This window comes from Oxyura jamaicensis, chromosome 14 (genome assembly GCF_011077185.1).
Source record: "Oxyura jamaicensis isolate SHBP4307 breed ruddy duck chromosome 14, BPBGC_Ojam_1.0, whole genome shotgun sequence".
Classification (NCBI taxonomy): domain Eukaryota; kingdom Metazoa; phylum Chordata; class Aves; order Anseriformes; family Anatidae; genus Oxyura; species Oxyura jamaicensis.
Genome location: NC_048906.1, coordinates 17,041,262 through 17,065,862, shown reverse-complemented (window position 1 = coordinate 17,065,862; position 24,601 = coordinate 17,041,262). Strand labels below are relative to the sequence as shown.

Sequence of the window (24,601 nt, the reverse complement as noted above, 5' to 3'; positions counted from 1 at the left end):
CAAAATGAAGTGTAAGTATAAATATCATAATTAAAAAGTGCAGGGAAAGAAGGGATTCTATTCCATATCTAGGTGTATCTGTTCATCTTTCTTAACAAATGCTTTTTTTTCTTTTCCCTATTTTTTGCTTATTTTTAATTCTGTGCCACAACGTAATAGCTCTAAAATGCAATGACTTCTCTCATACTTCATAATATGTAGGGTTAATACCTGATGCAGTTCACTTATTCACAATTTTAACGCATAGGTGAAGCATGAGGTTGAGATTACCTTGAAAGTCAACAAGCAAGATGTTCTCAGCTTTCTGGGAAGATACCAGGACAAATCCAGTGATGTAGACTTCAGACATCTTTTACTCGTGAATATGATGCACTCATTCCAGGTATTGATGCTGAAACTGGTCGTTATTTTACAAATTAAGGAGAAAATGTGCCTTCCTCCTTTCCAAAGAACAATTTCTCCATGTTGGTTTTATTTATGACACTTTAATTTTTATGTCTTGGAGGCTCTTTTACTGCATTGTCTTTAGAAGTATAATAGTTTTATGCATGTAAGAATCCTAGTCTAATAAAGGTCAGGCTCTGACAAAGGCTCCTTGGTGTATAACAGCTGATCATCAAATCATAATCCCTGTCAATAATATCTTGTAAGAAACACAATGAGCATTTTTTTATGTGTTTTTCAATGTATTTGATTTATTTTTCTGTGCCTTTGGGTAAAATTGATGTAAAATATATATATATATATACGTTAGCCATCCTCCACTTCATGCTAAAATTTTAGATGGCAAATCTCTTGAAGCAATTGCAGTAATTATGCATTTTACTTTGTCAAATAGCTTGAGTATCCACAAGCAATGGGCCTAAGTGGGGAGCTATTTTCTAGGCAGACCAAACCAGAACACTTTGATTACAGTGTGAACATAAAAGCCATCATCAACAAGACTGTGTCTTCACAGGTCAGTTCCCTATTTACTACAGTCTCCTTGCATGAACTTTCAGGCAAACATATTATTCAATTTAATTTTTTTAATCCCTCTGACTGAAGTATTTTAATGTGTTCATGAGACTCTCAAACCTTGTTTCTGCCTACAGTCTTATTCCTCAGAATGGTGTTTCAGTATGATTTCATTATATTGTTGGTGTTTTATTATGATTTGAGATTCTTAATGACCTATTCTCGATTTTCTCTATGCATAGGCCCAAGCAGCACTGAAGAGTTATGACAAAAACAAGCTAAATGGCTCTCTTTTCTAATGGAAAGGATGGGCTAATGCTGGAAGTTGATATGAACAAAGAAAATAGAAAGAATGCTAGAGGTGTTGAACTGACTGCTTTCCTCCACCAGGCAATCCTTACAAACCCTGAATCAGTACAGCTCCAGCTCATGTGCAAAAAGTTTCCATCAAGGTAGAGAAATCAGAATATTGGTTAATAGAGGAGCTGAACTGTCTTCTGTGATAAATATCTAAATGTAACTATCTTCATAAAGCTGCAGTATAAGCCACTGCTATTTCATGCATTAGTCCTGTTAGTGAAACACTCTTTTTTTTTAAGAATTTATAAAAGAAAAAATTCAATCTATACAGTTTTCAGTCACTGACCGATGAAATGAATATTACTTTGCTGACATGTAGTTCAATTCTATCCAACAAGTGGATTTTTGTTAAGGTTTTACTTGTTATCAGTCTTTTAAGAGGGTTCAAATTTTTAGGCAGGATCTCTAACACTCTGAAAATAGGATTGCCTCACCTTATGGTATACTGTGTAGTTTACTTGATTCCAGAAAGTCAGGTATTTCAGTGGACAGTTTGACAGAAATTTGCATATTGTCTTGTACTTGCATCTGTACTTTGCATCTGTCTTGTACTTGAAACACTGAAAACTGAGCTTCTTGTTTTTCCAGTAGATTTCCCTAAAAAGATGTGCTATGTTTCTCCAACACTCTTCAGCTCAGGGCTAAGATGCAAAGAAATGATTGTTGGTTCATTTACCAAACCCAGATGTTGGTGGCTGTTGTGGTTTAACCCAGCCGGCAGCTAAGCACCACACAGCCGTTGGCTCACCCTCCCCCCTCCTTCTCTGGGATGGGGGAGAGAAACGGGAAAGTGAAGCCTGTGGGCTGAGATTAAGACAGTTTATTAAGACAGGAAAATAATAATAATAATGGTACTACTAATAATAAAGTGTATGAAACAAGTGATGCACAATGCAATTGCTCACCACTAGCTAACTGATGCCCAGCCTATCCCCGAGCAGCCGCCCCCCCCACCCAGGCCAGCCACCCCAATATATTGTTCATATATGTTCATGATGCCAGATGGTATGGAATACCCCTTTGGCCAGTTTGGGTCAGCTCTCCTGAGTCTGTACCCTCCCAGCTCCTGCTGCAACCCCAGCCTGCCCACTGGCAGGACAGAGCGAGGAGTTGAAAAGTCCTTGGCTTAGTGTAAGCACTGCTCTGCAGCAATTAAAACATCAGTGCATTATCAACACTCTTCTCATCCTAATCCAAAACATAGCTCCCTACCAGCTACTAGGAGGAAAATTAACTCTATCCTAGCTGAAACCAGGACAGTGGCATTTCAAATTATTGGTAATGCTGAATTCTCAATGATGAGCTTTATAATTCTGTTTCTAAATCAGCACTGAAGAGAGATTTCACATTGTGGCAGAGATTAATTAATTTCCAACTCTATCTAATTCTGTCCAACTCTATATTCTTTTTTGATCTGCCAGTCTTTGAAACTTTATTGAGTATTTTTTTTTAAACATTTGGTGAATATCATGTACTATTCCAATGCATCTGACTTAACAACACAGGATTCACAACACTGGAGCAAATTGCCCAGAAAGTCTGCAGTCTCCTTTGTTGGAGATACTTAAAACCTGACCTTACACAGACCACAGCACCCCACTCTTGTCAATCCTGCTTTGAATAGGGTTGATGGTCATGAAATAAGCATTATAATGGGACCTTACTGGCAGTTTTTATTTCTGTCTTTTTAGACTTCTGATATCTTCTGTGATAAAATTTAATGAGAGTGGGCTTCATGTGGATTTCATGGGAGCCAGACAGCAGAAAGTTGGTTTTGTCTTGTCCCTAAATGGAAGAGTCCAACACACATTTTCTGGATTCAAGACTATACCTCATCTCCTTTCTCTGAATGGATTACTAAAGCACAAACAACGTTCATGATGGTATGTTCTTACTTTGTGTTTTTCTGCAGCTATCTAAGAAAGGTTCTTAATATATTCCTTACTGAAGTGCATTTGATGCAGAAGAGAGTATTTAACAAGCAAAATGAACTATTGGTCGTTGAGTTGAAACTACTTCTGAGTGAACTCACATAGATGCAGTTGCATTTTTTTTGTTTGATAATTTTCATACTTTTGTTATTTGATGGAAGTAGTGCATCCTTCCTATGCAGTTCTTCTGAAACACAGAAGGAGACAGACTTGGGACTCTTACTCTTCTGAATGGTTCATGGATGCAATTGATCACTGCAAAGTTCCAGAGGGATTGTTTAGCTTGGAGGCATATGAGTAGCCTTTATGATAGGTCACAGTCTCCTTCTGAGAGTACTGCAGTGTAGTCTGTTGCCTAAAGGGTCAAGGAACTTGGTGAATAAAAAGAAATGGTTGTCCGAAGTACCATTATGTAATTTGTTTTGAACAGAGACACTTCTAGTAGTAGATAAACTCTCTCAAGAGTAAACTGATTTGCTATCTGGATTCGGGTAAGATATCTATTATAATTGATGGAAATTCATTTACTTCCTCCTGGTATAAAATAAATGGTTAAGATGTTGTTCATCAAATCCTGTTTACTTCTGTCCCAAAGGGCACCTGTCTCCAGTAATCATTTCTGCTCATTACAGGTAACATCAATTTGATGATCAACAATGCACTGTATGGATTCCATCTCAGGAGCATAAATGTGTTTGGGAATACCACCATACGCAGTATCACTTTCACTATGTTTCAGAATGGCAGTCAGGCAATCCCAGTGGAAGCAAAACTGAAAGTACACCTGGAGCTGAGTAAAGAGATGAAAAGAGGTCTAGTTAGCTTCCACATGGATGAGAAGGCCCTTTTTGTAGATTTTTTCCAAAGTCATGAGTCATGGACACAATAGAGTCACTGGGACTTTCACACATAATATCAGCTCTTTAAAAAATGCAGGTATGAAGAAATCTCTGACTTGATGGCATGATATAACAAGATGTAAATGTGGGCTTGTCTAAATGGCTGCAGATCTGTAGAAGTAGATGAGTTGCATTTGTTCACACCAGAATAAAGTTTGATTCACTCTTGATTTAGTAACATTCTTTTTCATGCATACAATAATATGGGTAAAAGAATATTTAAAAACTATTTGAACTGCTTCAGAGTAAATTATTTCTCATTTGTACATCTGTATTCCTGCATGCTTATCCATTCCTCTAAGAATATTTTTATGCCTGCGTTGGTTTGGGCAATAGTTGAAACATTGAATGTCATTGAATAAATCACCCAGTAAACTATTTCAAGTGCTGTTTACTAAACAAAGCCAAGAATTTTCATGAACTGAAATGATTTTGAAAGGATGAATTGTCTTTGTCCCTTTGTACTGAATAAATTGGTTTTGAAATTTTCTAACAGATTATTACTGGAGTTGCACATCATATACATTGCGAGATATCCTTTATTAAAAAAAAAAAAAATCATTTACTTCTAAAGTGCATGCCACATTTTACTTTAATAATCCTTTTTTTTTAGTATGATTTTTATATGGTAGGTAATGTCCTTTCTTACTATAAATATCTGAAAGTGCAACTAAGTGGAGGATAGCACTTGAAAAATCTGTTTCTTTTTATGAAAAATGGTAACTCTTTCTTAATCTGTAATACAGTTTTTCAGTACAATGACAACCCAGCAGTGTTGATTTTGTTTCCTTCCCTGTCAATAAGATTGCCCTTGGATGGCATTCTCACCATGATATATGAACACGGAACAGGAAATCACACCATTACTGTAGTCCTACAGAGTGGCAGTGAAAGAATTTCCGCTGTGTTTGGAGGTCACAGACTGTCCATAGAACCTCCTAAATCCCATCTGTCTGTGAGCTTAAAGCACAACATCACAAAGATAAAGAAACATGGGATCCCTTTTATTGTGGAATTAGCTGGCTATTATGAGGTAAGAAAAGTTCAGCCTATTATTATTTAATTTCTGGCAAAACTATTTCTAATAACTGTAGTTTATTCCTGTGCACATTATTCCAAACACATCTGCATTGTTGAGATGTACTAAATTAATATGCGAAACAAAGGTGCCTGTATGGTTTCTTGTCATACGGTGTACCTGTTGCCTGGTGTTTTGGATCTGAATATAGACTAAATGAGATTTTACATTCACTTCTCATTTCAGTGTAGTGCCTTGCTACTACAAGGAGTATTGTACAAAAGGAGCATTGTTCAATTTTATTTTTTGCCTATAATTGGGAAGTGAACAGGGAGGCATTCATGTATGTAGCCATCAAGTAACTGTCAACAAATCTAGCACTGCATTGCATCTTGTACTGGGATTTATTTAATTCTGATGTTATCCTTTGGAAGAGTTCTTAGCATTTCTTTCCATTTGGAAATTTCTATCCACAGGAGCATCACAGATCATGTTTCCTGGTACAGTGTTGCTTGTCTACTCTTTTGTCTATCTGCATTTCTGCTATAGATCTGTGAACAAGTTATAGCTCTCTTGTATCTCAGATTATCCTTCCATAAAAGAAAAAAAAATAAAAAAGTTCAAATATTTTTCTTGTTTTTATGTATGCTGGAAGCCTCAAGTCTCTACTATACTTACATTTGTGGTGGGTTCAGCCACTGTGGTACAGTGAGCCACAGAGTTGTGCAGAGGAAGAATTCTATACCAATCCCCCTGGCCCTGCTGACCAGTAATTTCACTGGTTTCATCAGGTATGCCTTAGGACTTAAATCTTCCTGTGTATTGAACACTCTCAGTATGTTTTAAAGCCTGAAGGCATCATTGGCACACAGCATTCAGAAGGTATAGTATGACAGGAAAATCTCTTTGAAATGAAGCCATGTTCAAGAATTTGTACTAATATGTTACCAGTGCTGCTGCCCTGACACAGGCTATCATGTTTAAGCACCATGAAACAGACTCTGTCTTTGCCAGTTGTTGCTGGGATGTTATTTGGTTTCTTTTGTGCTTAGAATTTCACCACAAAGATTGCTGCAGGGATAACAACCACCATAGAAACGTAACAGCTCAAAATTGAAATAGAGATGAAAACCACTGGCAGTGCCATGGAAATTTCGCTTTCACTTCACCACAATGTGGGAGGACTGATTAACATAGTTCCATGTGTACTACAGGTAAGCAGACATCCTGCTGTGTGGTGTATTTGATCTAGCTTTCTGTTGTGTATCAACTATTTGAAGTTGCATCGTGAGAACAAGCTAGCAGGTCAGAAGAGAGGGTGAATTTTGTCAAACAAAGCCACCACAGAAAGCCTAAGAGTTGTTTGCAAACATGCCTTTTACTGCTAAGTAAAATGTGGTGGAGGACGAAAGTATTAATGTCATGAAATCAGAATGGGCATATATCCAAAAGGGTGCTTGCCCAGGGCCAGTTATATGCAGCCCCTACTTTTCCACCTTGATAAAGTAGACTTAAGTGATTTGAGACTCATTCAGTTGAACAGATTTGCTATGGGAAAGTCATAGATAATTATTGAAAGGATAAGATTTTTTTTCTGCTAATGGATAGATTTTTAAAATAAGTATAGACTAAAGAGACTTTTCATTTCCATTTGTCTTTGGTTTTAAAATTAAATAATATTTAAATGGTATTTCAGAAACATATCTACATGTTATTTTTTAGGTAGATGTGTTTTTTCAAGGAATAAATGTTACTCAAGAAAGATATATGCATATTGCAGCTGGAGAAACATCAATCACATTCATAATAAACTCTTACTATGTTGGTCACCAAATGGATATATTTTGCCAGAGTGTACATAATAATGAGATGCTACAGGCATCTGGCTACCCTAGGGCAATCAGTTTGATTCTCGATTTACAGAAATGAGGTAGGTTCTTGCTGTTCCTTGTGGCATTCTTGTTGAATAATAGCTCTTTGAGGATGTTTAAACTATTTCTTCAACAGCTACAAACTGATTAATATTTTCTGTACTTTAAAAGGGTCTTTTTTTTTTTTTTAAATGATTATTATTATTTTTTTGCTTTGGTATGTGAATAAAATTGTCATTCTTAAACCACATCTATTTTTAGTTATATTGCATTTGTTTTTTTAATTCCAGGAAACATCTCATGGGATACAACACCTGGTAAAGCTGGTGATCCCCAGGATACTTAGCTGCATAAAATAAGAAACTTCATTGTCCAGACCACACAAAGAAACAGCTACAGAGCACAAAAATGTGAATTCCAATGTAATTTTAAGCAGTTTTTGAAAATAATTAAAAATGGATTTTATTTGTTGACAGAACCATCCTGTGTAAGCCAGTCTGTCCTTAAAATGTGCCCTGATGTAAATCCTAACTGTTTTCCTCACGTGGTGATTTCCCTTCTGATCAAGTAACTCCACTGCCCACACAGGAGAATACTTGTGGTGGTGATGGCAGACAACTGTGTAAATAAAACCATAGAGCACCAAGAAGTAGGAATTATCGAGGCCAGCAGGCACTGGATCAATACTGTTGTTAGCCTTTCTGGAAATAAATAAATAAATAAATAAAAAGCAACAGCAAAAGGCTTTTGGGACAGCCACCAATGGTGACTGTATGATTACATGCATGTCTGCAATTCATTTTCTCCTAAAGATTTTTGAGATTTCATATCTCTCATCTTATTTTTATTTCTTAGCAGTTTGTATTTTCTCCTTTTTCAAATCCTAAAAGCTGGTAGCAAAATGGAAGAAAGGTCTTAAGTTGTGGTGTGTGAGTAGTGTTGTTCCTCCTGTAGCTCAGACTCAGTCACTGGAGATAAAAACAGCTCAGAGTTTTTCACTAGAGGGAGTGGCTACTACGTGCCAAGTGGCACTACGTGCCAATGCTTGGTTGTATAAGGCAGTCAATTCTAGTCACAAAAATGCATTACTGTTTGGAACTGACTTGTCACTTAATACATGAACATGGGTACATGCTCTGTTAAGACTGGATAAGTTTAAGGACATCCAAAAACCTCTGAATTTTGCTTCACTCCTCGAACCCACAGGCTGCAGCTTATGTTGTCACAAATGGATGACTTCTTCATGATGAGTGTCTCAATCCAAAAGCAGGATTCATTAATTTTATACAGGCACTACTGAAATTCCTTGAAAATGAGCCCTTCAAAATGACACTATTTTGTTATTGCTTATTTAGAAAACAAAACCAAGACTATCTGTGAAGTCCAATATGATGACAAAGATATAACCATGAATATGGATGTTGATACTGGCTTTGAGCTCTATGGTTTATTTGAATTCATGGCAGAGGTGAAACATTCAATATCACGTCATCATCTAGGACTCCCCTACTTCCTTCAGGTAATAAACCATAGATCTTTTGTTGTACTTTGATTAGACCTGTCAGTTAAGTTGCACTAGCATGAATCCAGAGCACCTCCAACAGACTCAGTGAAATTACTCCAGGTTTATATAAGGTGCAGATGAGAGACAACTTGGTCCAATGTATCAGAATTCTTTGTTATCTTAAATACAAATCTAATGCTCTCTTTCTAAAGAAACTCAGCAGGTACCTGAAATCACTGATTTCAGGATTCAATCATTTCAGGCAGGCACTTGTTTACTGTCACTTCCTAGCTGATTTGGGTTGATAAAGTAGGAGCTTTAGCAGTAGTAGCAACTATTTTACATAGAGAAGTCCTGAGCTCCGTTAAACCATCTGTAGCACAAATACCTAAAATATTTTATTGTTGCTCAAAGCACAAAGTTTAATGAACAGAAATAGATTTTTATTCCAAACTACCTGACAGGATCAACAAAGGCTGTTCCTGTTCATCCTCTGGGAGAGCTGTTATTTGAAATGTCTCCTTGCCTTTTGGTGGGTAGTGTACAGAATAGCACATCCAAGTCATCCACCCGTCACCTTCTCTTCTAATAAGAGGATATGTAGCTAGGATACAAGATTAAAGTAGACTCTTCTGAAAATAAATGTTGTATCAATATTAAACCTGCATATAAAGTGTCAGTGTTTGAAATGTGTATTTAATGCCAACATTTTTATTAAAAGGTGTTAGATGCATCCCCTGTTTATCCCACTTTGATCATTAGTGAAATGTCTTTTATCTTCTAAATGTTTGAGTGAAAAAAAAAGAATAACAGAGAAGTTATTTCATTAAGTGCCTTATTCATGTGTAAGGTACAAGTGTAATCAAGGGACTTCAGAAATTATTATTTCCGCACACTTTGGCAAACACGACTTGTGTTGATATTTAAGTGAGAGACAGTAATCACAGAATCACATAATAGTCTCGGTTGGAAGGGACCTCCAAGATCACCGAGTCCAACCTCCGACGTAACGCTAACAAATCTTCCACTAAACCATATCCCTAAGCTCTACATCTAAACGTCTTTTAAAGACCTCCAGGGATGGTGACTCAACCACTTCCCTGGGCAGCCTATTCCAGTGACTAACAACCCGTTCAGTAAAGACGTTCTTCCTAATATCCAACCTAAACCTCCCCTGGCACAACTTTAGCCCGTTCCCCCTCGTCCTGTCACCAGGCACATGGGAGAATAGACCAACCGCCACCTCGCTACAGCCTCCTTTCAGGTACCTGTAGAGTGCAATAAGGTCACCCCTGAGCCTCCTCTTCTCCAGGCTAAACAGTCCCAGCTCCCTCAGCCGCTCCTCCGAAGACTTATTCTCCAGACCCTTCACCAGCTTCGTTGCCCTTCTCTGGACTCACTCAAGCACCTCCATGTCCTTCTTGTAGCGAGGGGCCCAAAACTGAACGCAGTACTCGAGGGGTGGCCTCACCAGAGCCGAGTACAGGGGGACAATCACTTCCCTGGACCTGCTGGCCACGCTGTTTCTTATGCAAGCCAGGATGCTGCTGGCCTTCTTGGCCGCCTGAGCACACTGCTGGCTCATATTCAGCCGACTGTCAACCACTACTCCCAGGTCCTTCTCTGCCAGGCAGCTTTCTAACCACTCATCTCCCAGCCTGTAGCTCTGTTTGGGGTTGTTGGGCCCCAGGTGCAGGACCCGGCACTTGGCCTTGTTGAACTTCATACCGTTGGCCTCGGCCCATCGGTCCAGCCTATCCAGATCCTCCTGCAGAGCCTTCCTACCCTCGAGCCGATCGACACATGCACCTAACTTGGTGTCATCTGCAAACTTGCTGAGAGTGCACTCGATCCCCTCGCCCAGATCATCGATGAAGATGTTAAAGAGGACTGGTCCCAGTACCGAGCCCTGGGGGACTCCACTAGTGACCGGCCTCCAACTGGATTTGACTCCATTCACCACAACTCTCTGGGCCCAGCCATCCAGCCAGCTCTTAACCCAATGAAGTGTACGCCAGTCCAAGCCATGAGCAGCCAGTTTCCTGAGGAGAATGCTGTGGGGAACGGTGTCAAATGCCTTACTGAAGACAAGGTAGACCACGTCCACAGCCTTTCCCTCATCCACTAAGCGTGTCACCTTGTCATAGAAGGAGATCAGGTTCGTCAAGCAGGACCTGCCCTTCATAAACCCATGCTGACTGGGCCTGATTGCCTGCTTGCCCTGCAAGTGCCGCATGATGACACCCCAGATAATCTGCTCCATGAGCTTCCCTGACACTGATGTTAAACTAACAGGCCTATAGTTCCCCAGGTCTACCCTCCAGCCCTTCTTGTAGATGGGCGTCACGTTTACTAGCCGCCAGTCAAGTGGGACCTCACCCGATAGCCAGGACTGCCGATAAATGATGGAAAGCGGCTTGGCCAGCTCCTCCGCCAGTTCTCTCAGTACCCTCGGGTGGATCCCATCCGGCCCCATCGACTTGCGTACATCCAAATGCTGTAGCAGGTCGCCAACCATTTCCTCGTGGATTGTGGGGGCCACATTCTGCTCCCCATCCCCTTCCACCAGCTCAGGGTACTGGGCGTCCAGAGAACAACTGGTTTTGCTGTTAAAGACTGAGGCAAAGAAGGCGTTAAGCACCTCAGCGTTTTCCTCATCTCTGATTACTAAGTTTCCCCCCGCATCCAGTAAAGGGTGGAGATATCTTTGAAAACATCAACGTCCTCAGCAACAAGAAGGCCAGAAGAGATAGTAGCACTAGAAATAATAGAGCTAGACTCCGAAAATACTAGGTAAGTCTAGTTTGTGGTGATGTGTGATAGATAACTTGCACATAGTTACCTTAGTAGATAGTTCTGTTGCACTGGGGAAGTACTGTAGAAAGAAGGGAAGATTCTGGAGTGCTTTCATATTCAATTCTTCACTAAAGGGAAGAAACGGACTTTTGTTCAACAGTATTTCAGAAAGTCCACTTGCACTGACAGCACAAGTTCAGCTGAGTGGTCTCTGAGTGTACCACAGCTGTTAGAGTTTAAAATTGCAGTACCTTCCACTGAAAGTTTACCCAGCTCACATTTTTTGCTATATTCATACAAAGGGAAAGGAAACAAAAGAGCAGTGCCATCTCAGACCTCAGTGAAAAACCTGTGTATGTATCTGAGGGACAGAATGTGGCCTGCTGGATCAAAAATTACTTTGGCTGTCATAGTAAATGCATCAGCTCTTTTAAAATTATATATATATTTTGGAATCTCGCTTTGCAAGCATTGCCATGGTTTCCAGCTTTAGAATTTAACATTATTAGACATTTTAACAGAACTTACAAGACTTTTCAGCACAAAGTTCTTTTACTAGAAGCTTAGTCTAGAAATACCTGAAATACTGTAAAGCTCAAAATATTACACCTCTTAAATGACCTCAAAAGCCTACAGTTGTGCTTTTATATATATATGCTATACCAAATTTTTCTATTTAGGCATCGATTATCAGACACTTTGCAGCATATTCTATTCATGCTTCATTTCTTGAAATAACTTTTAAATTTTTAAAAGAAAAAAAGTGGGAAATAAAGCACAGCAGATACAGCCCTACTGATAACAAATTACAAAACTGAGAGTCTCCATTATTTTACATGGTTCAATTATGCTAGAATGACTTAAGATTTGAAGAGCAGCATAAAGTTAAGGCATACTTCTAAGTTCTTGTCTTGCTCATCTTGAGTTTCCTGCATTATTTCACTCTCTGCTGCACTTTGATGCTGCTGGGGCAGGCAAAAAGACAAGCATGCCCCAAACTGCAGGGCTGGGCATCTCCAGCTCTTCATAAATTTACAGAGTGCTTTGGTAAAAAAAGCAGTAATTTTTTCCATGGAATTACAGTGGTCTAATGACATTTTTACAGTGCTCAGAATGACCCTTTTACCCTTGCTGGTCATTTTTCCTACTAATGGTAAAGGAGAAGTTTCTGTTTTGTTCATAGGTCAGCTTCAGAGCTCCTTCAAATTCATTTTCAGTCAGGACTTCTTTAATTGTCATCTGCAGGGAAGAAAAAACAACAAGGAAGCAAATAAAAAACCACACTCCATAGATTCCACGCAATATGTGACCTAACCTAACCACAGTCACTTGACAGACCGAAAAAAAATTATCTTCCAGACAGGCCTTCTAGATGCTTTCTAGACTTAATTCAAAACGATAAAGAGATGTCTTCCTTTATTTCTGTGAGTGTAGCTACTCATAGCTACTATTTGCACCGTTGACAAATAACCTTACTTTTAACATACCCTTGCCTACTTTAAATCTAATGCCTTAGATTCTTGTTTATGCCTCCTCCACTCTTTCTTATGCTGTAAAAAAAATTGCCTCTCCTTCTTTTTTTGATGAAACAGGTGGAGCTCCACAAACCTCTTACTCTAGTGTATTTTCTTTCTCCCACAGCTGGTGGCGTATCTACAGCTTTATCCTGAAATGCTAAAGACTCCCCCTGGGGAAGATGATTAAGTGGTGTTTTCATCCATCCCTACAGTGACAGGGAGGGGTTCAGAGAGGACACGAAAAGCCCACCTGATAAACACGTGGCTCAGAGGCTGGTGCCAACACAGAAGTTTTGGGTTCTTTGACCACGGGGCGCTCTACTCGGCACCTGGCCTGTTGGCCGCAGATGGGGCCCAACTGTCCGCAAGGGGAAAACGGATCCTGGCCCAGGAGCTGGCAGGGCTCATTGAGAGGGCTTTAAACTAGGTGAGAAGGGGGGTGGGGATGAAACAAAGCCTGTTGGAGGTGTGCCAGGGGGAACAATGGCAAGGCTGGGGGAGAAGGCTAAGGCCCAGCTGAAGTGCATGTACACTAATGCACGCAGCATGGGCAACAAGCAGGAGGAGCTGGAAGACATTGCGCAGCAGGCAGGCTATGACTTGGTTGCCATCACGGAAACGTGGTGGGACCTCTCTCATGACTGGAGTGCTGCAATGTCTGGCTATAGGCTCTTCAGAAGGGACAGGCAGCATGGAAGGGGTGGTGGAGTGGTTCTCTATATTAGAGAGTGTTTTGACGTCATCGAACTTGAGGCTGGGAATGACAAGGTGGAGTCACTATGGGTTAGGATCAGCAGAAAGGCCAACAAGGGAAGAATCCTGATGGGGGTCTGTTATAGACTGTCAAACCAGGATGAGGGGACGGATGAGGAGTTCTACAGGCAGCTGGCAGAAGTTGCGAAATCGTCAGCGCTTATTCTTGTGGGGGACTTTAACCTCCCAGACATATCCTGGAAACACAACACAGCCCAGAGAAAGCAGTCCAGGAGGTTTCTGGAAAGCGTGGAAGATAACTTCCTGACGCAGCTGGTTGGCGATCCTACCAGGGGAGGTGCCCCGCTAGACCTTCTGTTCACTAACAGAGAAGGACTGGTGGGAGACGTGCTGGTCGGGGGCTGTCTTGGGCAGAGTGACCACAAAATGGTAGAGTTCTCGATATTTGGCGAAGTCAGGAAGGGGATCAGTAAAACCGCTGTCTTGGACTTCCAGAGGGCTGACTTTGAGCTGTTCAAGACACTGGTTGGCAGAGTCCCTTGGGAGGTGGTTCTGAAAGACACAGGAGCCCAGGAGGGCTGGGCACTCTTCAAGAAAGAAATCTTAATGGCTCAGGAGCAGCCTGTCCTCACATGCCCAAAGATGAGCTGGCGCGGAAGAAGACCGGCCTGGCTGAGCAGAGAGCTGTGGCTCGAGCTTAGGAAAAAAAAGAGGGTTTATAATCATTGGAAAAGAGGGCGGGCCACTCAGGGGGACTACAAGGATGTTGCGAGGCGGTGCAGGGACAAAATCAGAAAGGCCAAAGCTCATCTGGAGCTCAATCTGGCCACTGCTGTTAAGGACAACAAAAAATGTTTTTATAAATACATCAACACAAAAAGGAGGACTAAGGAGAATCTCCACCCTTTACTGGATGCGGGGGGAAACTTAGTAATCAGAGATGAGGAAAACGCTGAGGTGCTTAACGCCTTCTTTGCCTCAGTCTTTAACAGCAAAACCAGTTGTTCTCTGGACGCCCAGTACCCTGAGCTGGTGGAAGGGGATGGGGAGCAGAATGTGGCCCCCACAATCCACGAGGAAATGGTTGGCGACCTGCTACAGCATTTGGATGTACGCAAGTCGATGGGGCCGGATGGGATCCACCCGAGGGTACTGAGAGAACTGGCGGAGGAGCTGGCCAAGCCGCTTTCCATCATTTATCGGCAGTCCTGGCTATCGGGTGAGGTCCCACTTGACTGGCGGCTAGTAAACGTGACGCCCATCTACAAGAAGGGCTGGAGGGTAGACCTGGGGAACTATAGGCCTGTTAGTTTAACATCAGTGTCAGGGAAGCTCATGGAGCAGATTATCTGGGGTGTCATCATGCGGCACTTGCAGGGCAAGCAGGCAATCAGGCCCAGTCAGCATGGGTTTATGAAGGGCAGGTCCTGCTTGACGAACCTGATCTCCTTCTATGACAAGGTGACACGCTTAGTGGATGAGGGAAAGGCTGTGGACGTGGTCTACCTTGTCTTCAGTAAGGCATTTGACACCGTTCCCCACAGCATTCTCCTCAGGAAACTGGCTGCTCATGGCTTGGACTGGCGTACACTTCATTGGGTTAAGAGCTGGCTGGATGGCTGGGCCCAGAGAGTTGTGGTGAATGGAGTCAAATCCAGTTGGAGGCCGGTCACTAGTGGAGTCCCCCAGGGCTCGGTACTGGGACCAGTCCTCTTTAACATCTTCATCGATGATCTGGGCGAGGGGATCGAGTGCACTCTCAGCAAGTTTGCAGATGACACCAAGTTAGGTGCATGTGTCGATCGGCTCGAGGGTAGGAAGGCTCTGCAGGAGGATCTGGATAGGCTGGACCGATGGGCCGAGGCCAACGGTATGAAGTTCAACAAGGCCAAGTGCCGGGTCCTGCACCTGGGGCCCAACAACCCCAAACAGAGCTACAGGTGGGAGATGAGTGGTTAGAAAGCTGCCTGGCAGAGAAGGACCTGGGAGTAGTGGTTGACAGTCGGCTGAATATGAGCCAGCAGTGTGCTCAGGCGGCCAAGAAGGCCAGCAGCATCCTGGCTTGCATAAGAAACAGCGTGGCCAGCAGGTCCAGGGAAGTGATTGTCCCCCTGTACTCGGCTCTGGTGAGGCCACCCCTCGAGTACTGCGTTCAGTTTTGGGCCCCTCGCTACAAGAAGGACATGGAGGTGCTCGAGTGAGTCCAGAGAAGGGCAATGAAGCTGGTGAAGGGTCTGGAGAATAAGTCTTCGGAGGAGCGGCTGAGGGAGCTGGGACTGTTTAGCCTGGAGAAGAGGAGGCTCAGGGGTGACCTTATTGCACTCTACAGGTACCTGAAAGGAGGCTGTAGCGAGGTGGCGGTTGGTCTATTCTCCCATGTGCCTGGTGACAGGACGAGGGGGAACGGGCTAAAGTTGTGCCAGGGGAGGTTTAGGTTGGATATTAGGAAGAACGTCTTTACTGAACGGGTTGTTAGTCACTGGAATAGGCTGCCCAGGGAAGTGGTTGAGTCACCATCCCTGGAGGTCTTTAAAAGACGTTTAGATGTAGAGCTTAGAGTTTAGTGGAGGACTTGTTAGCATTAGGTCAGTGGTTGGACTCGGTGATCTTGGAGGTCTCTTCCAACCGAGACTATTCTGTGATTCTGTGATTCTGTGATATGCCAGCAGTCCTAATGGAAAGTCTTTGTTCCATTTGACTCGCTTCTGTGCATCTGCATAAATTATGACTTCTGACAGAATCTCCCCCAGAATATTTTTTAATTATTCTGGCTATCAAGAAAAGGGAGAAGTCAAATGCAAAACACTGTTACTCCTGAAATAACTGGTCACATGCAAACAAAGTTCGTATGCATGTTATTCAGTATACGCTATTTTGTACCTGTCTTCTACAATGTGAACATAAGGGAAATTGACAAGTCAGATCTCTCTAAGGTCTTGAGGACGACCATAACATAATATGCTGTGACAAGAATGTGAGCACAGTACTCATCTCTCTCTCTCTAAAGGGGGAACTTTAAAAGGTAAATTCTGGCATGAGTGAAGCAAAAGGCAAATTCTACCTCAGTATGGAAAAAAGGGATTTCAATGCTATAGCTAAGATAACTCACTGGAACCAGCTACACTAATGTCATTGAAATAATACAGACAATGTCCCAGGTTAGTACCATCAATTCAAATAGCAAAAGGCAAGCTTCTTATTTCTAGAGCATGGCAGTGAGGATGCTGGCTGCCAAACCATGAAGGACAAATACAGCTCCAGTTGCTATGAGGTGCTTTGCCCTTGATTTCTTCAGTAGCATGAGGAAACAAAAACATGAATGGCTGGATTAGCTTGCCTGGATGACAAATTGTATAAATTGTTGTTTGGTTTGATATTTGTGTGCTCCTATACACAGAGTATGCTAATACACAGATACCTAGGAAATAAGAAAAATCATATATTAAAAACTGAACTATTGCTATTTTTTTTTTTATTATACAGGTAATAAAAGGAGTGATCAGGCATTATGGTATCATTGTGCTAGACCTTTTACAGACACATTTCTAAAGCTAGATTCTAAACAGGTAATTTTGGATATAAACTATTAACTCCAATAGGTTTTTAACTTTTCAGAGAACTTGGGATTTAATGTTTGTCCTCTTATTTTTAGTTAAAAAGTCTTCCAGTGCAGCTTGTGTTCATGACAGTTTACCAAAAAGGCAATAGAACACGTATGCTGAGGCAAATTGCTCTGTGGGATGGCAGAGGTAAAGATAACAAGCACTTACACTGGACTCTTTCCGAAGTTACATGGAGGTCATGACATTCAGAGTAGGTTTCTAAATTCTTTTGTTGATAGCAGACTATACAATAAACTAAGTCATATAAACCTGATTCTAAAATCCATATTCAAATTGTCTCAGTCCAGGCCTTACAAGATCTTATTTGCTTCAAATTCTTGAGAAGTTTGGCTGTTAGAAACGTCCACCTCAGAGCCATATTTCTGCTTTGTGAAGCATGTGAAACTTCAATAACCTTTAGTAGTGCCAGGAAAAAGTTTAGCCAGACTGAAAAGTCATCAACAAATACAACTGTCTATTGCTATTTTACAATAAATTTTAGAAGTGCTCTGAATTAAATGAAACATTTGATCTTATATTTGCTTTTGAATATTTTAAATATTTAATGAAGAACAAAAACAAAGGAACTAGTATTGGAGACATAAACAGACCTAGATACCATTTGTAAACAGGGAAGAGTGTTAAAATATTGCAGCTATGTTCTTTCTAGCCAGGGCACTAGGATACATAGCTGGGAGATGGCTGATTGAGGTTTGCATCTGCATTCTGCCTCATTCATAGTAGTGATTTGAACTAGAAATCCCTGTTTAGGTGTGGGGCTCTCCCTCTCTTCCTCCTAATGGTTCCATTTTGAATATAATAGCTCCTTAATTGTGTGCCAGTGAATGCCTCATTCTTCACAAGCACAAGCAACCTTGGTGGGAGAGATGGAGAAGTGTGATGGACGTAGTGTGAGCAGCAGTACACTCTGCAGTGTAAATCAGGGTCTTGTTTCTGTAGTTTTACGACTTAAGGATACAGTTGAAAAGTACTGGAAAAGAAACATATAAATTTCCTTCCTAGAGAAATCAAGGTGCTGAGGAGAAACTTTATAGGATCTGTAGTCTTACAACTCTGTGAGGTTGTCATTACATGTGTACACACGGACTTGCACAGACATGCTTGAGGAACATTCAGCCTCAAATGCCCAGTTATCCAGTGGTGAGGGTTGCTCACTCTGAAGTTAGTATATAAATGCAAGTCTTTCACAACTGAGAGAAGGAAAACATTTCAAGGTGACCAACATCTCAGATGTGGCATATAATGACCACACCAGAGGCATATCCTGCAGATAACATTTTTTTCTGAAAGCTGGCCAAGTACTCTCTTGCATTTGTAGAGTTGAAGCATTTTGAGTTCATTTTTGTTTATTCTTCTTCATGTGTTTCTTTTTCTCCTCGGATAAAATTCTATTTTTTTGTTGCTTTATTGTCACACGCTTCTAAGGCTTTCATCAGAAACTGTAGTGAATTCCGTTACCCCAATGCACTGGATTGCTACAGGGAGCACTGGTGATACAGGCCACTACCTTGAGATGCTAAATCTGTATGCTGAGGCTGTGTTAACTGAAAATAGAGAAAATAACTGCACTTACTTGTTTGAGAATTGTAAACTGTTACATAATGGTAAAGTCATCTCAGCTCCATAAAGATGACGTTCCTGGCTGTTACTGCGGGAAGTTGATTTGGGTGTAGATATCAATCTTCTGATGATTATGGATAATTACTGATTTGCTGGTAAATAGAAGACTCTTCATTTCCCTTATTTTTTTTCTGTATTCTGCAGAAATCAGCACACTAAAGTCACTATGGCTGTTGGGTAAGGGTGCATGCATGTGCGTGACCCAAGACCATGTTTTCTCTGTGAACCAATTGTTTCCCCGTTCCCTGTGGGAGAGCATATCATGTACCTTCTTCTTTATCAGAAAGTAAACAGTCATAACAGTCATGATTTATGGTGAGGAAAACTTACTTGTGTTTTTATTGTTGGTGGTTTTTTTTTTTTTTTCCCTTGTAGTGGAGCTTTTCCATCCTTTCTCCATTACTTTCCCGTGGCATGTGAGGGTGTAGTTGTATATGAAGCATTCAAAACGCAGTCACTGGGATGACCTGACTGTCATTTGGAAGGAGAAGGACCAGGTACAGCAGCCCACAGAAGATATGTGTGTGGGGAATTACAGGAACTATGAAGTCTGTGGATTTTTTTATTTTTATTTTTTTAAGACAGTATTAAGCAAGCCAAAGAATTCAAGTAGGAGTCAGACTATCCTTCTCAGATGTATAAAATGCTGTGACTATGGAATACGAGCAGACCATATACTTGTTGGGAGTATTTTTCAGGGCATAGTATTTTGTTTTCAGTAACACCACAGGTTACTGTATAACCAAAGGTAATGAAATACATATTGTAACTAACTATGCCAACTTATATATATGTCTGAAATACAGTATCTTGGCTGAATATTAATTTTTTTTTTTTCAGAATAATGGAAAGAGAAAATGTGTAAAATGTGTTACCATGATAAAACATAAATATGCCTGCAAAAAGAATCAGAATTCCTTTAACAGTATCCATTTACAAAGTGCTAAAATTCCAAATTTTACTTTAGAATTTGTATAGAATGTAATTTTGTGCTACTATTCAAATTACCAAAACTATTTAAATGCTGCCATTACTTAAATTATCACAAAAATATTTTTAAGTAGTGTATGATACCTCCCAGCAATATTACAGAATTTAGTTCCTGACTCTGCAAATATTTTTGTTTGTGCTTGAATTTGCAAGCTCTGACTAATCATTCTGAGGCAGTGGAGGCCAGTGTGCCTAAAGATGAGATCAAACTTAAGCCTCAACAAACTTAAGCATGGTTCATCATCTTCATTACATGCATAGAATAGTATTACTTTCAGATGTGTCATGTAAGAAATGCAAGTAGCAAGAATGTCCTTATTTAAACATCAATTTACCTAGCTACTTTAAAAATGACTTTATTAAGCACACAGTTCATCTCAGGAGAAGGTACAGAAATATCTTGCTGGATGCATTTGAGGTCAATATATGAGAGGTATTTTATTTCACAAGCTTATTTTACATCTGTTTATATTGATAAGGTATCAGTGTCTTCTCTGAAGTTTGGAAGAGACCGTGTGAATTACAGAGCCACTGTTGCCCACCCATTTAATTATACTTTGAGGCAACTGGAGGTTCATTCCCTGTCAGAAAGAAGAGCCAGAAAGTACAACCACCAGGTGAGATAATGTGTAAGGGCTACAAGGCTGAAATACTATATTGACTGTTAGTGTTCTTTTCATCACAAAGAGTTGCAGAACCAGCTATCATCTTGAAAAACTGAAAAAGCACAAAGTGCTATCATCTATTTGGGTTCAAAACACGAATGTTATTTCCATTTGTAAGCATAACTGTTGCTAGCTGACAGTATCTGTCTTGCCTTAGCATTGACCCACTTTGGGTGGTAAGAAGCCAGAAATACACAAGAGCCAACCTAGCAATGAAATAAGGCACATTTTGATGAACAAACTGCCATTCTTACAAATAAATAAGTAAGTCAGAAAATAAGCCAGAAACCCTTTGATAAAGTTTTTTTTTTTTTTTGTATGTTCGTTGTTTTTGATAACCTAAATTTTAGTACCATGTATGAAATTGCAACACAAGTGTGAAAAATGTGTGAGACCAGAAAGGCTTTAAACTAAGATTATGTATGCTTGCAAAGCATAAAGGGGGCAAAAAGATGAAGAACTCCTCAAATCATCCTTCAAGTTCAAAGATGACAGAATTCTTTTTTATCTGAACATTGTATGCGTAATGCAGTACCTGTATAGCATGGGCCTGGACACTTCAGTTGCTGAGGCTGAAGAATTTCTGCACAAATACGAGCTGCACAAACTGTGCAATGTTCTGTTTGTTCATGTGAAATATTTTGGTTGTCATAGTCATGCCACTGAGAGCTCTCAGTAGGTCAATATGACTCAAATGTAATTTTTAGTGTAATAAATTCTCTTGTAATGTCATTATTCCACTGTTACCATTAATTGCAATGCATGATAGACCAAATGCAGCTTCCTGAGAAGATAACAGAAAAGCTTCTGTTGCTTCAGTTGTAAAAGTGCAGTTTCTCTGTGCATTTTTCTAAGGCCTTCAGCTTCCACACCACATGCAGTTAACACTTTTCTCTAGCAGTTTTAATTGTGTTGCTTTTTTCTCCACTGGATGGAGATCATTCTGCTACATTGCCATGAAGGCTCTTCTGCTAGTTCAAGTCCTGCTTCACTAGACAAATCCTTATCTTCTGGTTTCAGCTGCAGCTAATGTGGAATGGTGGGCAGCCTACTGACCTCCAACCGACCCTGGAGGATAAATCAAGGACAAACATCACTGCCTGGGATGGATGTATGACAGGCTCTTCAGGACAGGTATGAATCTTTGAGTCAAAGAAGGGCAGGATTCAACTGACACTGTTTTTCTGTCTCAGAATGATTTTTTTTTCTCCACCTGTTACTATATGAAAACCTTTTATTTATTTATTTATTTATTTATTTATTTATTTATTTATTTTTTCTGCTGCTGCCTTAGAGGAAGAAAAATAAAAGCTCTGAAGAATTCTGTTTCATGTTGCCAGATGTTTTTGTATTTGGGATGCAGTTTTTCCCCAGGACAGAATCATCAACCTCTCAGAGACTAAAAGAGTATTTTATAGATATAGACTGTTCAGGGCTTCTCACAGGGATGTATTTTGCCCAGGAAGCATAGTCCTCTAGCAAGGCCGATAATACTGAACACTTTTGTGTTTTTTTTTTTTTTTTTTTTTAATTACTAATATGTCTTTTTTTTTCCTCTTCCAGCTTCAGGGAGTATCAAGTATAGAACACCTTCATGCATGTGGGTCTCTAGAGCAAACATCAGCATCATTTAAGGAATATCTAGATCTAACCGGGATGGCAAAAAGTTCAAACACAATTTAAGTTATGAGGTAAAAGAACGCTGGTGTATCTGCTAACTCACCATATTTTTCATGGAAGTTGTTCTTAAAAGATGGAAAATTCTTTAGTTTTTATATGTAATTTTGAATGGCTTTTAATAAAGCTTATGTAAAGCACCACGTTCTATGAAATACCACTATTTCATTTTACCTTGTACATCTTTCTCTCCATAGGAAGAAAAGTGAACGTAGCATAAGTAAGAAAAACTGAGTTCTTATAAGCCATACACCTCACTTGTACCCTAAATTTGCAAAACTGTTAAGTTAATTCAGTAGGATGAGGCCTAACAACTGTGCTGATAAACCAAAACATTGCCAGGTGGAAATGTTATGTAAAAACACTGAATCTGAAGTTGAGAGCTGAGGCAAAAGGGTCACCGAGGAGTGTCTAAATTTCTGTTGTCATATTTTAACTTTGCTTTCTTGGTTAATTGCAGAGAAATCAATTCCTATATCCTGATAAATTTCAGTTAGAAGCTGTTATGGAAAATATTTTCCTGACCTCATGCACCAAACAGAATATTCTGGGTAAAATAGAAACAAACTATTCATCTTGCCTGGACTATTACATGAGCTTTGAGTTCTGCGACATTCCAAATGTAAGTCTCACATAAACATATGGAACCTACTTCACTTTAAACTTAATTTCTGATTTGGAGACGGAGTTTTCCTCAGCCACAACTTTTCACAAGAATTGCCTTACTTATGTAATTTAACAAACCATAAATAAACAATGCATTTTGATGGACTGCATAGAAAAGTTATGTTTGCCACTACAGTATTACTTCTTCTTAGTGTTACTTCTTGGGGGGTGGGACCCAATGATCTTTTGAGGTCCCTTCCAACCCCTACAATTCTGTGATTCTGTGATTCTTTTTCTGTAGGCCCTATTACGGTTGTAAACATTCCCCTGTCCTCTATGAACTTTCTTTTCTATTCATCTCTCAAAGGTCTTGAAAAAAATTTCATGTTTCTCCAGAATACTAAAATAGGCTCATGTGTGATCAAAAATGAAACTAGGCCTTACCCTGTAGTCAGAAGTTTACTTTTTTTTTTTTTTTTTTTTTTTTTTTTTTTAATGCCTGCTCTGCTAGTAGTGATGGACTTTTGAACCCTATAGTTGCCATTTATTTTTATGTTACTCAGACAAATTGAAAACCCTTCCATGGGTTTTCTTCCTTCGGTGCAGATTTTGACCCCAAATTGCCCATAGATGGTCACAACAGTAAAAATCTTTGAACTTGCAAGAAATGTGGTCTTTCCAGTTCCCAGTGGCTAAAACACATCTCAGTTTCCTCATTTACTGTCAGAACTTGTCACACCCTTTTGGGAATGAGAAACAGCTGCCAAATTCTGATGCCAGTGAAAACTTTTTCCAATATCAAGATGTGTTACTGCTTGTTTATTATGGGGAAAATGTATATATATGTCACTTTAAAATCAGGTGCCTCTTTATTATTTGGATCCTTTTCTTCAAAATACCTATGTTGCGTAGCTGAAAAGCAAAAAGGCAAACATAAATTTATATCATAGAAATATGGTTTTAATGGAATTTAGTTACAATACTGTTCATCATTTAGTTACAGTAGCTGTTCATCATCTGAGATTGTAATCAGTGAATATGTATTATTGTGCCACAAAAACTGAAGATGTAATGAAGTAAGCAGTGTGAGGAGGAGGCTGTGTTGATTTCTGAAATTACAAGTTTTTTTATCACTACATTGTGTAATTTCATGAGAATGCCAACACCCATGTACAGCCTCTTATTACTCTATGAAGAGCCCATTTCTTTGACAGAATTAAGATTTAACACCTTCTTTGGTTATACTTAGGTAATCGTTTTCTCTGGAAAACACCAGCTCAACAAAGGAGACATTTTGCAATCAGAGAGCAGATTCTACTTTTCTGATCAAGGGAGAGATGAGAGATTGATTGGAGTATCCTTAAAAAATCAGACCACAGCTGATGTGAAAAACTATTCTCTGGAAATTGAAGTGAGTTTTTATCTTATTTTATTGGTAATGGATTTGCGGGGGTTTTGTTTCCTAAAGACCTACTGCCATCTATCTTCCGAAGTGCTCAGGTGCAGCCAGTGGCTTGTAAAACAGCAGGAAAGTACAGGCAATATAAAGTATTCCTCATTTCTTCAGTTCTGTTTTTAAAGGAGCAGTTATGCAATGTACAAGCAGTATGATCAAAACAGAAAGGAAGGCAACAACATTAGTTATCTGCAGAGCTCAGTGACAAATGTAGTAAGTGTATATCAACTGGAGTATATAATTTTTTCAGAAGCTGTGTGTTGTTATAGCTCACCTTCTTCAGCATGATTGGGCTGTTTGGGAAGGCATGTAAAATCACCATATCAAAAATTTAAATAAATAAATAAATAAATGAACTGTAAGATTCAAAGCATCATTTGCCAGGAAAAAAAAATAA

At 40.0% G+C, this 24,601-nt stretch overlaps 1 protein-coding gene across 1 annotated transcript in view; it reads left to right on the top strand.

Moving 5' to 3' along the window:
• LOC118174475 overlaps positions 1 to 24,601 on the top strand; it is an 84,223-nt gene that overhangs the window by 49,176 nt on the left and 10,446 nt on the right. The window contains 12 exon segments of the mRNA XM_035339827.1: positions 248 to 382; positions 839 to 958; positions 1,240 to 1,409; positions 3,009 to 3,190; positions 3,881 to 4,126; positions 4,894 to 5,180; positions 6,888 to 7,089; positions 8,392 to 8,555; positions 17,220 to 17,311; positions 17,313 to 17,508; positions 22,603 to 22,764; positions 23,998 to 24,159. Coding sequence (XP_035195718.1) covers positions 248 to 382; positions 839 to 958; positions 1,240 to 1,409; positions 3,009 to 3,190; positions 3,881 to 4,126; positions 4,894 to 5,180; positions 6,888 to 7,089; positions 8,392 to 8,555; positions 17,220 to 17,311; positions 17,313 to 17,508; positions 22,603 to 22,764; positions 23,998 to 24,159 — 2,118 coding nt within the window.